The sequence below is a fragment of the Heptranchias perlo genome, chromosome 1 (genome assembly GCF_035084215.1).
Source record: "Heptranchias perlo isolate sHepPer1 chromosome 1, sHepPer1.hap1, whole genome shotgun sequence".
NCBI lineage: Eukaryota > Metazoa > Chordata > Chondrichthyes > Hexanchiformes > Hexanchidae > Heptranchias > Heptranchias perlo.
Genome location: NC_090325.1, coordinates 109,105,424 through 109,120,229, shown reverse-complemented (window position 1 = coordinate 109,120,229; position 14,806 = coordinate 109,105,424). Strand labels below are relative to the sequence as shown.

The 14,806-nt window shown below is 41.1% G+C and overlaps 1 protein-coding gene across 2 annotated transcripts in view; it reads left to right on the top strand.

Moving 5' to 3' along the window:
• cc2d2a (coiled-coil and C2 domain containing 2A) overlaps positions 1-14,806 on the top strand; it is a 175,344-nt gene that overhangs the window by 108,878 nt on the left and 51,660 nt on the right. For both annotated transcript variants that reach the window (XM_067989540.1, XM_067989548.1), the window contains 3 exons: positions 3,646-3,737; positions 11,051-11,218; positions 12,136-12,241. In XM_067989540.1, coding sequence (XP_067845641.1) covers positions 3,646-3,737; positions 11,051-11,218; positions 12,136-12,241 — 366 coding nt within the window. The remainder of the gene's footprint in view (positions 1-3,645; positions 3,738-11,050; positions 11,219-12,135; positions 12,242-14,806) is intronic.

The window sequence follows — 14,806 nt, the reverse complement described above, 5'->3', positions numbered from 1 at the left end:
TTCATTGGTAGGGACAGATGCAAAGTACTCATTTAGTATCTCAGCCATGCCCTCTACCTCAATGTGTAGGTCTCCTTTTTGGTCCCTAAACAGCCCCACCCCTCCTCTTACTTCCCGTTTACTGATTAAATGCCTCTAGAAGACTTTTAGATTCCGTTTTACGTTAGTGGTCAGTCTATTCTCATAATCTCTTTGCCCCTCTTATTTCCTTTTTCACTTCCCCTCTGAATTTTCTATATTCAGCCTGGTTCTCACTTATATTATCAACCTGACATCTGTCATACGCCCGTTTTTTCCGCTCTATAGATAGGAATATGGTGGATATTGTATATATGGTTTTTCAGAAGGCATTTGATAAAGTGCCACTTAAGAGACTGGTTATGAAAATTAACATGCTTGGTATTAAATGAAATGCAGCCACATGGATAGCGAGATGGCTCGGGGACAGAAAGCCAAGAGTAGGGGATAAATGAATGATTTTTGTATTGGTGAGAAATGAGTAGTAGTGAGCTGGGACTTTTTTGTTTTCCATTTACAAAAATGATTTGGATATAGCCACAAGGGGAAATGGTATTACAGCTTGCTGAGAATACCAAATTAGGGGCTATGGAAAATTGTGATGAAGAATACTTCAGATTGCAGGAGGATAAATGCGTTTGTAGAGCATTTGGATACGGTTCAATGCAGGTAAAACAGACCATAAAAAAAGCAAATGGGATTCTGGATTTTATATATAGGGGCACTGAATATAAAACTAATGAAGTGATGTGGAATTTGTACAAGATGGTGTTGATTAGGTCAGGGTGGTATTGCATGCAGTTCTGAGTTCTCAATTATTGCGAGGATATTAGAGCCATGGAAAGGGAACAGTAAAGACTTATTAGAATGGTATGAGGAATGTCAGGTTACACTAAAAAAAAGGGGCTTTTTTCATTGGAATAGAGACAATTAAGGGGGATAAAGTAGAGGTTTTCAAAATATGAAAGGGTTTGAGAAGGGGATTGTCTTGATCTCCCACCACAATGGTATAAATGGCTGAAAATAATATGGGGGAGAAACTGGGTTTGTGCAAGTTAAGATCATAATTATTTTATTGAACAAACTAAGTATGACATTTGTGGACTAAACAGACTGGCTGTAAACTTCTCTGGACCCCTATTGAAGGGTGCAGAATTTCAGCAGTGCAAGATATCCGCCTGCCAGGTTGCCCTGTTGGTGACTCTGGGGATTGGGTCATTTACATTTTTGATCCGGTCATTCCATGCCCGTAGCAGTGCAATTGAAGCCACCTCCTGGCAATGCCACCGGAAACTTGGTGTGGCATCTTGCCACTCCAAAACTTGGAGCCCAAGGCCCAGATTGGCTTGAAGAAAAGTAAAGTAAAATGATTATTTTTTTTTAACAGGCGTGTTGTGTGGCCTCTCTTCCAACAATCTGGGATCAATTGCCATTTGCCTTCTCCACTACAGGCCCCAGTGTAGATGCACAAAGGGGGCCTGTGTCTGGCCTTTTGGGGAAATTTTGGGTGGAATTACTGGGACTGCCCCAGACTGCCGGAGTGGTGTAGCTGGAGTAGGGAAAGGTTGCTTCGTCTCTTTCCTCCCTGTTCACTCCTGTGCGGATCCTGTTTTCACCCTCCCACTGCCATTGAAGCTGTGATTCAATTACATCCTCCCCAGGGGGCTGCATTTCCACCCCTCTGTCTTTAAAATGTTAGTGGTACAGTTGTGGTGGGGGGAGTAGTTGGACCGGCAGTCGGGAGGGAGAGATATCACAGGGCAAAAGGGAAGGTTCGGAGCGGCAATCAGGAGGGAGAGAGAGAGATCACTGGGCAGAAGGGAAGGGTTGGACCAGCAATCGGGAGGGAGGGAGAGATCGATCGCAGGGCACAAGGGGGGTCGGCAGATCGCGGGAGAGGCCGCGATTGGCAGAAGGTTTGCTTGAGGGTTAGTGGTGAACACTCCTGCTCCTCCTGGCTCACAAGCAGTGCTCTAAAGAGCACTTTACCTTCTGCAGCAAGCTGCTCCTGATTCCATTTAGCTGCCAGGTTTCCTGAGTCCTGGAAAACCCGGCCGTCAACCGTTAAATTAAATCAGGCTCCCCAATGCACTGTGGGAGCCTGATTTAAATATTACAGTGAAGTGTCCTGCCTCTCTAAAACGGGACACAGCCACAGCTCACAACCCACCAAATATCGGCAGGTGCGTACACGGCGGGTTGGGGTCGCATTTTGCAATTATTAAATTTTAACCCCCCTGAACCTCTCCCGCAAGTCGTGGGGGGTTAGTATTGACCCCTTTGTTTCATTCTGTCCTGCCATTTCCCTCTCCCCTCTTCAGAGTGCTCTTGTGTCTTAATATAGTGCAGTTACATTCGATCCCTGCTCTTCCCACTCCATGCTGCTCATAAGCTGCATTGTAGTTTCCAGTTGCAGGGGTCAACAAAGTAATCAGTGTTTCTCTTCATTTTTTTATATTTAAAGAACTGAAATGCCTTTTTGTGGTGCAATCTTTAAAAAATAAATTGGAGAAATTTGGTTATAAGGATTCCCGAGTCACACTATATACATCCATCTGAAAAAGAAGATGCATTATATTCTATAGATTCATTTAGAAAGTGATAGTTTATGATTGTTGAATCCATATCCAGAAACCTTAATGCAGCAAACACTAACACAGGATGCAAGGGTGTGAGCAGGAAATGACAGGTTGCTTGATGGAAACAATTGTTTGCAACCAATAAAATAGTAGGAATGCAGAATATCAAAACAAAGAAAAGCAGGTAAATGCACATACGTTGCTTGATGTTCTGTTTTTTAAAATATATTTTCCTTAGGTAATTCATGTAAATTACATTTTAGTCCTCATCCATGCTTTTGTTACCTCGAAACTCGACTATTCCAATGCCCCCCTGGCCCCCCTCCATAAATTTAAGTTAATCCAAAACTCTGCTGCCTGTATCCTAACTTGCACCAAGACCCGTTCACACATCCCACCTGTGGTCGCTCACCTACGTTGGCTCCCGGTCCCCGAGCACCTCAATTTTAAAATTCTCATTCTCGTGTTCAAATCCCTGCATGGCCTCGCCCCTCCATATCTGTGAACTCCTCCAACCCAACAACCCTCCGAAAACTCTTTGTTCCTCTAACTCTGACCTTTTGTCTATCCCCCACTTCCTTTACCCCATCATTGGCAAATGTGCCTTTAGCTGTCTAGGTCCTAAGCTCTGGAATTCTGTTCTTAAACCTCTCCTCCTCTCTCTCCTCCTTTAAGACGTTCCTTAAAACCTACCTCTTTGACCAGGCTTTTGGTCACCTGTACTAATATCTCCTTCCTTGGCTCGGTGCTAATTTTTATCTGATTACGCTCCTGTGAAGCACCTTGAGATGTCTTACTACGTTAAAGGCACTATATAAATGTTAAGTTATAATTCTGTTTATTATTTATAGATTTCACAAGATTTTGTATTTGAAGTTGTAAAGCTACATTGCCAAAACAGGCTTGTGTTTAGGACGTGCATGTGGATTTTTTTTTAATTCATTCACAGGCCAGCATTTATTGCCCATCCCTGATTGATGAGAGAACTGAAATTCTGCAACGAACCAAAATAGGGGAAAAATAATTGACACCTTTTTTGCCTTCTTAGGTTCGGGAATCTGTAATAAGTAGGTTTCTGCTGGCAAAGCATCATTACATCTTGTCAGATCTGGTTGTCGAGGAAGCAGTCCCCAGCATAGGGTAAATATCGTGTAATGCATTGTTTTTAACTTATCTTTTATCCTCTGCTTTTGATGGGATTAAACATTCCATTGGTATTGAATGTCCAGAGGCCATTATTCTTCTTTCATTTACTCTTCATATACTTAAGATGGCACCCATTTTACATTGGGACACAGGAGAAATAATCTGGGCAGTGTTTGCCTGGGAGCTTTAAACTCTCCAACAACTGACAAGAATCATATTAATCATTTCTTGTATTCTTTTATGATCTTCCCCAATCCTGTAGACCAGCCCTCCGTTCTCTTTCACTCTTTGACAGTAGCAGTGTTTTGCAATTTCTCTTCCAGTAGGAAACATTCTCTAACCAGCACTTTTGTTTCAGACTTGGGACATTCCACATGGTAATGATGTCATTCTTGTATTGACTTGTTTGAAGAAATGTTATCATTGCTGGAGCATTTTAGAGTTTTTACTCAAAGTAAAAAGTGCTTTAGCAAATGTGCTCATGCTCGACCCCTTTTTCAGCAGCCAGTGGTCTATGTTTACTCGTGGATCTTTCTGTTTGAGCCAGCACATGATGATTGCAGCTGTTTTCATGAATGTTCAACTTCAGCTGGTCTGGGATTTCCTCCATTAGTTGAATTTGTGAACCTTTCTGCAGCAATAGGCAATTTTCAGCACTTTCCACAGCAATGTAATGTTTCAAAATTCACTTTACAGATAAACTGACATATCTCAGTATAATATTCAAATGTTAATCAGACAAACATACACTTCAAGGGTGAAGTGAAGATCTATCAGAAATTTGATTTATTCCTTTCCGTGTTTCAGTTTTGCTTTTATTGATTTTCCTTTCATACATTTTGGTATCTATTTTCTGGATATTCAATTCTGATGAACAAGGGCATGTCACGTTCCGCTTACTTTCTGCAATGAGTAGGGAAGTTCATCACATTTAAGATTGTAAGAAAGTTTCCATATTTTTGTAACTTTCCCTGAGAATTCCCTCGTCTCTTAAATTTTATGTACTGCAAAAACCATTCTGACTGAGTGCACAACTACACCAGCAAACTCAGCGATGAACTGTCTGGCTTCTGGGTCAGGAAGGCATTAATATACTGGTGTTTTAATTGCAACTTAGTTTACCTGGTTGCATAGTTCTGTGGAGGGTCTAAGTCCAAAATGGTTCTAAATTGACAGACAGATTTGTATTTAGCAGTTATTAGGTGGACTGCAACCCATTTTCAGTTTTTGAATAGTTGCTTTTGAAATAATTCCCGTTAGCTATGTACATAATCATCAAGCTGTTGAATCAGGAAGATAATTGGGTTGTCACCATGGGAACAACTTCTGGGAAACATAGCCCTATTGCAATAAAATCTCCAGTGAGTGACAGCAAGATGATATGGCTACAATGTCTTGTTAGTGTCCTGCGTCCCACGACTGAATTTCAAAAGATACCAGGGGTTTATCTCGAGGAGCGTGCTCCCGGTTTGGTAGCTCTTCTAAGGCCATTGAGATAGGTGTTTAATTAAATCCCAGATGTAAGTTATGCAGCAGATGCTGATGCATGGGCTAGTAATACTGAACGAATTAGTGGTGGGTCACACTGTTTGTTATCTTTGTATTGAGCAGGTGTAGGTAAAGTTCTGTGAACTATTGTAATCTGCTTTATTATCTATTATTACTGCTTATCTATTACTTTTACTGAACATGTCCCATTGTTTATAGCCTAAACCATGACTACACCCTATAGAAATGGTTTATTTCACTTGTAGGGGGTAGAATAGAAGTTCAGGATGTTACAAGGCAGCTTGATGCTGATCCACGGTCTGGTAATATCCAGTAGGTTAAATCCAGTAATACGGATTTCTTTTGGACTCCTGGGCTCACTGCATTGCCAAAGACTGGTTGCATAATGTATCATTCTGGTCCATAGATGTTAAGGGATTGCTTATGGGAGTGGTCTTTGGAACTTAATATTGAGAAAAATATCTAAGTGAAATCTTAAAACAGAGCACTTTCTATTTTCCATTTTCTTTCTATAGTTTTGCTCTTAAAAACAATTTAAACTTTTGTTCCTTACATTTGATTATAAAAAAAAGTCTTTTTATGACAGAAAATATTGTCTGTCTCTGCTTTGTTGTTGGTTTCCTTTCATATATCTTGGTGTCTCTCTTTATTTCTTGCATATTCTGTACAGTTCTGGTGATTCACGGTATGTTGCATTATTCTCATCATTTCCTTTCCACATTGATCACTTAAGATCATTTTAGTTGTTTATTGTTTTAACATTAAAAGTTTTTTTATAGAATTCCATTAATTTTTATAATCAAAATCATATTATTTGATATTTTATATCATTTCTTATAAGAAGACTTAGCAAAGTTAAATCTATTCCGACTATTAAAAAAGTGGTGAGAACGAGAGAACATGTTTTAAATATAATTAATGAGCTCAATTGATTGGAAGAAATGTCAGATCAAACAGTAGGTCAACAGTGGGATATATTTAAATACGAGATGGATAAGTTACAGGTTAAATACATTTGAGCCAGGCATAAAGGGGTTTCATCAATGGTTTAGGTTCTGTGGATAAATTGACGGTTAGCACAAAAATTAGGTTTTTAAAAATGAGGCATAGAATAAATAGAAGGGAGATAATACAAAAGAAAGCTATCTCAAATATAAAAAGTAAAGAAAGGAAGCCAAAGGGGAGATTTAGAAAGGTTAAGAGGGAGTACAAAAGAAGACTGGCAGTCTCTATAAAGGGAAATACTACAGTCCTTTACAAGCACATAATAAAGAGGTAGTCAAAGAAAGAGTGGGACCAATTGGGGATGAAGGGAGAGAACTTGTACTTCATAATGAGGGAAAATATATTTTATCTCAGTTTTTACAGAGGAAGGTAAAACTAGGCCTGTAGAACTACTGGAGGAGGCTGTTATAGAGCCACTACTGGAGGTAAATGTTCAAAAGGAAACTACAATCAAAAAAATGAATGGGACTAAAATAGAAAAGTCCCCAGATCTGGTTAGCGTGCACCACAGAATACTGAAGTAGGTTAGGGAAAATGTAGCATTAACTATAATTTTCCAAAAATCTTTGGAAATGGGACTTCTGCCATTGGATTTTGGGGTGCCAAATTCTATCACACCCTGTTCAATCAAGGGGAGAGGGATAAGCCAAGAAATTTAAAGTTGTAAATTTTGCCTAAGCTATGGTAAACTTCTAGAGGCCATAATACAGGATGAAATTATTATACACTTAGAAAGGCATGGGCTAATTACAGATCATTAGCATGGGTTCATGGAGGGCCTGATTCATTTAATTAATTTTTTGAGGAAATTAGAATGTACAGATAGGAATGTGGTGGATGTTGTATATATGATTTTTCAGTAGGCATTTGATAAAGTGCCACTTAAGAGACTGGTTATGAAAATTAACATGCTTGGTATTAAATGAAATGCAGCCGCATGGATAGCGAGATGGCTCGGGGACAGAAAGCCAAGAGTAGGGGATAAATGAATGATTTTTGTATTGGTGAGAAATGAGTAGTAGTGAGCTGGGACTTTTTTGTTTTCCATTTACAAAAATGATTTGGATATAGCCACAAGGGGAAATGGTATTACAGCTTGCTGAGAATACCAAATTAGGGGCTATGGAAAATTGTGATGAAGAATACTTCAGATTGCAGGAGGATAAATGCGTTTGTCGAGCATTTGGATACGGTTCAATGCAGGTAAAACAGACCATAAAAAAAGCAAATGGGATTCTGGATTTTATATATAGGGGCACTGAATATAAAACTAAGGAAGTGATGTGGAATTTGTACAAGATGGTATTGATTAGATCAAAGTGGTATCACATGCAGTTCTGTGTACTCAATTATTGTAAGGATATTACAGCCATGAAAAGGGAACAGTAAAGGCTCATTAGAATAGTATGAGGAATGTGAAGTTATATTTTAAAAAATGGGGATTTTTTCATTGGAATAGAGACAATTAAGGGGGATAAACAGAGATTTTCAAGATATGAAAGAGCTTGAGAAGGTAAACAGTCAAAGATTGTTCAATCACAGCTGTGGTGGTGGGAGGGTCACTCCATGGGGTGAAAATAGGATCCACACAGGAGTGAAGGGGGAGGAAAGAGAAGAAGCAACCTTTCCCTCCTCCAGTTCATGAATCAGTGACAAGTGGGCACAGATTGAGGATTATCAGTAGAAGAACCATGGGGGAAGTTAGAAGGATTTTCTATCAAACAGAGGGTTAAAAGAACATGGACTGCTTCATTACAAGTGGCTATTGAGGAAGAAACTAAGGCCCTGTATTTCCTTATGTCTTGATCTCCCAACACAATGGCATAAATGGCCAAAAATATCAGGGGGAAAAATCTGGTTTGTGCAAGGTAACATATTAGCATAGATAGAGAATTGTTTAACGGACAGAAAACAGAGAGTAGGGATAAATGGGTCATTTTCAGGTTGGCAGGCTGTAACTCGTGGGGTGCCGCAAGGATCGGTGCTCAGGCCTCAGCTATTTACAATCTACATTAACGACTTAGATGAAGGTACCGAGTGTAATGTATCCAAGTCTTTGTATCTGACGATACAAAGCTAGGTGGGAAAGTAAGCTGTGAGGAGGACACAAAGAGTCTGCAAAGGGATATAGACAGGTCAAGTGAGTGGGCAAGAAGGTGGCAGATGGAGTGTAATGTGGGGAAATGTGAGGTTATTCACTTTGGTAGGAAAAATAGAAAGACAGAATATTTTTTAAATGATGAGAAACTATTAAATGTTGGTGTTCAGAGAGATTTGGATGTCCTCGTACAAGAAGCACAAAAAGTTAGCATGCAGATACAGCAAGCAATTAGGAAGGCAAATGGCATGTTGGCCTTTATTGCAAGGAGGTCTTGCTATTGTGCAGGGCTTTGGTGAGACCTCACCTGGAGTACTGTATACAGTTTTGGTCTCCTTATCTAAGAAAGGATGTATTTGCCTTTGAGGTGGTGCAACGAAGGTTCACTAGATTGATTCCTGGGATGACAGGGTTGTCCTATGAGGAGAAATTGAGGAGAATGGGCCTATACTCTCTGGAATTTAGAAGAATGAGAGGTGATCTCATTGAAACATACAAGATTCTGAGGTGGCTTGACAGGGTAGATGCTGAGAGATTGTTTCCCCTGGCTGGAGAGTCGAGAACTCGGGGGCATAGTATCAGGATAAGGGATCAGCCATTTAAGACTGAAATGAGGAGGAATTTCTTCACTCAGAGGGTTGTGAATCTTTGGAATTCTCGACTCCAGAGGGCTGTGGATGCTGAATCATTGAGTATATTCAAGGCTGAGATAGGTAGATTTTTGGACTCTAAGGGAATCAAGGGATATGGAAATCGCACTGGAAAGTGGAGTTGAGGTCGAAGATCAGCCATGATCTTATTGAATGGCGGAGCAGGCTCGAAGGGCCATTTGGCCTACTCCTGCTCCTTTTTATTATGTTCTTATGAGATCATAATTATTTTATTGAACAAACTAAGTATGACATTTGTGGACTAAACAGACAGGCTGTAAACTTCTATGGACCCCTATTGAAGGATGCAGAATTTCAGCAGTGCAAGACATCCACCTGCCAGATCACGCTGTTGGTGACTCTGGTGATTGGGTCATTTCAATTTTTGGGCCGGTCATTCCATGCCCGTAGAAATGCAATAGAAGCCACCTCCTGACAATGCCACCGGAAACTCAGAGTGGCACCTTGCCGCTCCAAAACTTGGAGCCCAAGGTCCAGGTTGGGTTGAAGAAAAGTAAAGTAAAATTATTTATTTTTCACAGGAGTGTTGTGTGGCCTCTCTTCCAACAATCTTTCTGGGATAATTTGCCTTTTCCACTACAGACCCCAGTGTAGATGCACAAAGTGGGTCTGTGCCTGGCCTTTTGGGGAATTTTGGGTAGGATTACTGGGATTGCCCCAGACTGACGGAGTGGTGTAGCTGGAGCAGGGAAAGATTGCTGCTTCTCTTTCCTCCCCGTTCACTCCTGTGCGGATCCTGTTTTCACCCCACATTGTGACTCTTCCACTGCCACAGCTGTGATTGAATTACATCATCCTCCCCCGGGGGCAGCATTTCCACCCTTCTGTCTTTAATATGTTAGTGGCACAGTTGGGGGGAGGGGTCGGACTGGCAATCGGGAGGGAGGGAGAGAGAGATTGCAGGGCAGAATTGGGGCGTCGGACTGGCAATCGGAAGAGAGGGCGAGATCGCGGGGGAGAAGGGGGGGTCAACAGGTCGCAGGAGAGGCTGCAATCGGCAGAAGGTTTGCTTGAGGGTTAGTGGTGAACACTCCTGCTCCTCCTCCTGGCTCACAAGCAGTGCTGCTAGGAACATAGGAACAGGCAACTAAAGGTATTAAGGGATATGGGCCAAAGGCAGGTATATGGAGTTAGATCACAGATCAGCCATGATCTTATCAATTGGCGGAGCAGGCACGAGGGGCTGAATGGCCTACTCCTGTTCCTATGTTCCTAACCTCTCCTGCACGCCATAGGGGGGTTAATATTGACCCCTTTGTTTCATTCTGTCCTGCCATTTCCCTCTCCCCTCTTCAGAGTGCTCTTGTGTCTTAATATAGTGCAGTTACATTCGATCCCTGCTCTTCCCACTCCATGCTGCTCATAAGCTGCATTGTAGTTTCCAGTTGCAGGGGTCAACAATGTAATCAGTGCTTTTCTTCATTTTTTATATTTTAAAGAACAGAAGTGCCTTTTTGTGGTGTAATCTTTAAAAAAGAAATTGGAGAAATTTGGTTATAAGGATTCCCGAGTCTCACTATATACATCCATCTGAAACAGAAGATGCATTATATTCTATAGACTAATTTAGAAAGTGATAGTTTGCGATTGTTGAATCCATGTCCAGAAACTTTAATGCAGCAAACATTGACACAGGATGCAAGGGCCAATTTAAACTTTTGTTCCTTACATTTGATTATAAAAATGACAGAAAATATTGTCTGTCTCTGCTTTGTTGTTGGTTTCCTTTCATATTTCTTGGTCTCTGTCTTTATTTCTTGCATTTTCTGTGCAGTTCTGGTGATTCACGGTATGTTGCATTATTCTCATATTTCCTTTCCATGTTGATCACTTAAGATTATCATTTTAGTTGTTTATATTGATTTAACATTAACAGTTTTTTTTATAGAATTTCATTAATTTTTACAATCAATTTCATATGATTTCTTATAAGACTTGGCAAAATTAAATTTATTCCAAATTTTAAAAAGTGTTGAGAACGAGAGAACATGTTTTAAATATAATAAATGCTTTCTGCCCAATAGTGTTTTAGGCATCAGCCTGTTCAAACTAACTGAACCAAGGAGACCACTTAGACCACGAAGAAAAGAAAGGAAAAAAGTCACTGCCCAGAACCTTTCTGATGGAGACATTAAGCTTTTGATCAACATTATCCGAGCCTATGATATACCTATACGTAAATCCATAGGAAGGTAGGAGATACCAAGGTCATTGACTGATCCTCTGTATGTTTACGAGAATTTCTATTTTGTTTTGAAAGTTTTTCTCTCATAGGTCTGGCTCTAATTTTTAGACTGTGCCCTCTACTCCTAGAATCCCCAACCAGCGGAAATAGTTTCTCTCTATCCACCCTATCTGTTCCCTTTAATATCTTTTAAACTTCGATCAGATCACCCCTTAACCTTCTAAACTCTAGAGAATACAACCCCAATTTGTGTAATCTGTCCTCGTAACTTAACCCTTGAAGTCCGGGTATCATTCTAGTAAACCTATGCTGCACTCCCTCCAAGGCCAATATGTCCTTCCGAAGGTGCGGTGCCCAGAACTGCTCACAGTACTCCAGGTGCGGTCTAACCAGGGTTTTGTATAGCTGCAGCATAACCTCTGCCCCCTTGTACTCCAGTCCTCCAGATATAAAGGCCAGCATTCCATTAGCCTTATTGATTATTTTCTGCACCTGTTCATGACACTTCAATGAGTTTTGTACCTCTACCCCTAAGTCTTTTTCGACATCTACTGTTTTTAGCTCCAAATAGCTGTTGGTAGGAACAAATGATCATTTCATTGCCCAATAAAAATCTTAGTGAAATGAATCACAGGAAATTTGATCTTTAAATATAAGTTTTTTGTAACCAGCAGAATAGTTGAAGTATTTTTTTTGCTTTGAAGTTACTAATATCCTGCTGTTTATCCTTTGTTATAAAGTTTCTCATGATGTAAAGGCTTATTTATGTAAAGTTTACTTCCCATTTGATCAATTTGAGTTTGAATCTATGCACAGGATATTCTTTGTAACACAGACTCTAAACCTGCTGTCATTTTTCAGATCTAATTAAAAGAAACTAATCAAATAAACGTTAATGTATTGTTTTTGTTGCTTTTTCTCCAGCAAACCTCCACTAACTTCCAGATCAGCTAGATCCATTAATGAAACATTTTCAACCTCACAGATACCTCAGAGCTCTACTCAAAGCCTTGAATGGCTTGCTAACCAGGTATGAAACAATCAGGAAACTAAAAGGAATATGGAATAAGTGTGTGAAGAGGGAATAAAGAATTCTGTTTCCTTTATGTTTCTGCCAGAGGCATGGGGAAACATGAAAGGAATAAGGTACATGGAGTGAGTGAGGGAGGTTGAGGGACGTGGAAAAAGAATATACCACCACAGATTTAAACACCAACAGCAGAGCTAAGCGGCCCCACAACCAGGGGATCAGAGCAAAGCCCATTAGCCCTACCACATCCAGTTGACAATGGTGGTGGATGACCAGGCAACAACAACAACTTGCATTTATATAGCGCCTTTAACGTAGTAAAATGTCCCAAGGCTCATCACAGGAGAGTTATCAGACAAAATTTGACACCAAACCACATAAGGAGATATTAGGACAGTGACCAAAAGCTTGGTCAAAGATATCGGCTTTAAGGAACAACTTAAAGGAGGAGAGAGAGGCAGTGAGGTTTAGAGAGGGAATTCCAGACCTTAGGGCCTGGACAGCTGAAGGTATGGCCACCATTGGAAGGGAGAAGGAAATCGGGGATGCATGAGAGGCCGGAATTGGAGGAACGCAGAGTTCTCGGAGAGCTGTAGGGCTGGAGGAGGTTACAGAGATGAGGAGAGGCGAGGCCATGGAGAGATTTGAACACAAGGATGAGAATTTTGAATTTGAGGCGTTGCTGCCAATGTAGGTCAGCGAGCACAGATGTGATGAGTGAATGAGACTTGGTGCAAGTCAGGATATGGGCAGCAGAGCTTTGGATGAGCTGAAGTTTACGGAGGGTGGAAGATGGGAGGCCAGCCAGGAGAGCGTCGGAATAGTGGAGTTTGGAGGTAACAAAAGCATGGATGAGGGTTTCAGCAGCAGATGGGCTGAGGCAAGTGCGGAGATGAGCGATATTTCGAAGGTGGAAGTATGCAGTCTTGGTGATGGAGAGGATATGGGGTCAGAAGCTCAGCTCGGTCAAAAAGGACGCCACGGTTGTGAACAGTCTGGTTTAGCCTCAGACAGTGGCCAGGGAAGGAGATGGAATTGGTGGCTTGGGAACGAAGTTTGTGATGGGGGCCAAAGACAATGGCTTTGGTCTTCCTAATATTTAATTAGTGGAAGTTTCCACCATCATAGGTGCCAGGTCTCACCCTCTTTGTGAACAAATGTTCAAAACCAGTCCCTCTGTTCTGCTGCAGCCAGTAATCATAAAATCATAGAAAATTTACGGCACAGAAGGAGGCCATTCAGCCCATCATGTCTGCTACGGACCAAATGCTTTCCAGTCAAAGCACTTAGTCCGTAGCTTTGTAGGTTATGGCATTTCAACTGCATATCCAAGTACTTTTTAAATGTGATGAGGGTTTCTGCCTCTACCACCCTTTCAGGCAGTGAGTTCCAGACCCTCACCACCCTCTGGGTGAAAAACATTTTCCTCAGCTCCCCTCTAATCCTTCTACCAAACACTTTAAATCTATGCCCCCTGGTTATTGATCTCTCTTCTAAGGGAAATAGGTCCTTCCTATCCACTCTATCTAGGCCTTTCATAATTTTGTATGCCTCAATTAAATCAACCCTCAGCCTCCTCTGTTCCAAAGAAAACAACCCCAGCCTATCCAATCTTTTCTCATAGCTAAAATCCTCAGACCTGCCAACATCCTCGTAAATCTCCTCTGTACCCGCTCTAGTGCAATTACATCCTGTAATCTGGTGACCAGAACTGTACGCAGTATTCAAGCTGTGGCCTAACTAGTGTTTTAAACAGTTCCAGCATAACCTCCCTTCTGTTATATTCTATGCCTCGGCTAATAAAGGAAAGTATCCCATATGCCTTCTTAACCACCTTATCTACCTGTCCTGCTACCTTCAGGGATCTGTGGACGTACACTTCAAGGTTACTCACTTCCTCTACACCTCTGAATATCCTCCCATTTATTGTGTATTCCCTTGCCTTGTTTGCCTTCCCCAAATGCATTACCTCACACATCCCTGGATTGAATTCCATTTGCCACTTTTCTGCCCACCTGACCAGTCCATTGATATCTTCCTGCAGCCTACAACTTTCCTCCTCACTAGCAACCACACAGCCAATTATTGTATCATCTGCAAACTTCTTAATCATGCCCCCTACGTTTAAGTCCAAATCATTAATATATATCACAAAAAGCAAGGGACTTAGCACTGAGCCCTGCGGAACCCCACTGGAAACAGCCTTCCAGTCACAAAAACACCTGTCGACCATTACCCTTTGCTTCCTACCACTGAGCCAATTTTGGATCCAACTTGCCACTTTCTGTTGGATCCCATGAGCTTGTACTTTTTTGACCAGTCTGCCTTGTCAAAAGCCTTGCTAAAATCCATGCAGACTATATCAAATGCTCTACCCTCATCGACTCTCCTAGTTACCTCCTCAAAAAATTCAATCAAGTTAGTCAGACACGACCTTCTCTTAACAAATCCATGCTGACTGTCCTCGATTAATCCATGCCTTTCTAAGTGATGGTTTATCTTGTCCTTCAGAATTGATTCCAATAATATGCCCACCACCCAGGTTAGACTGACTGGCCTGTAATT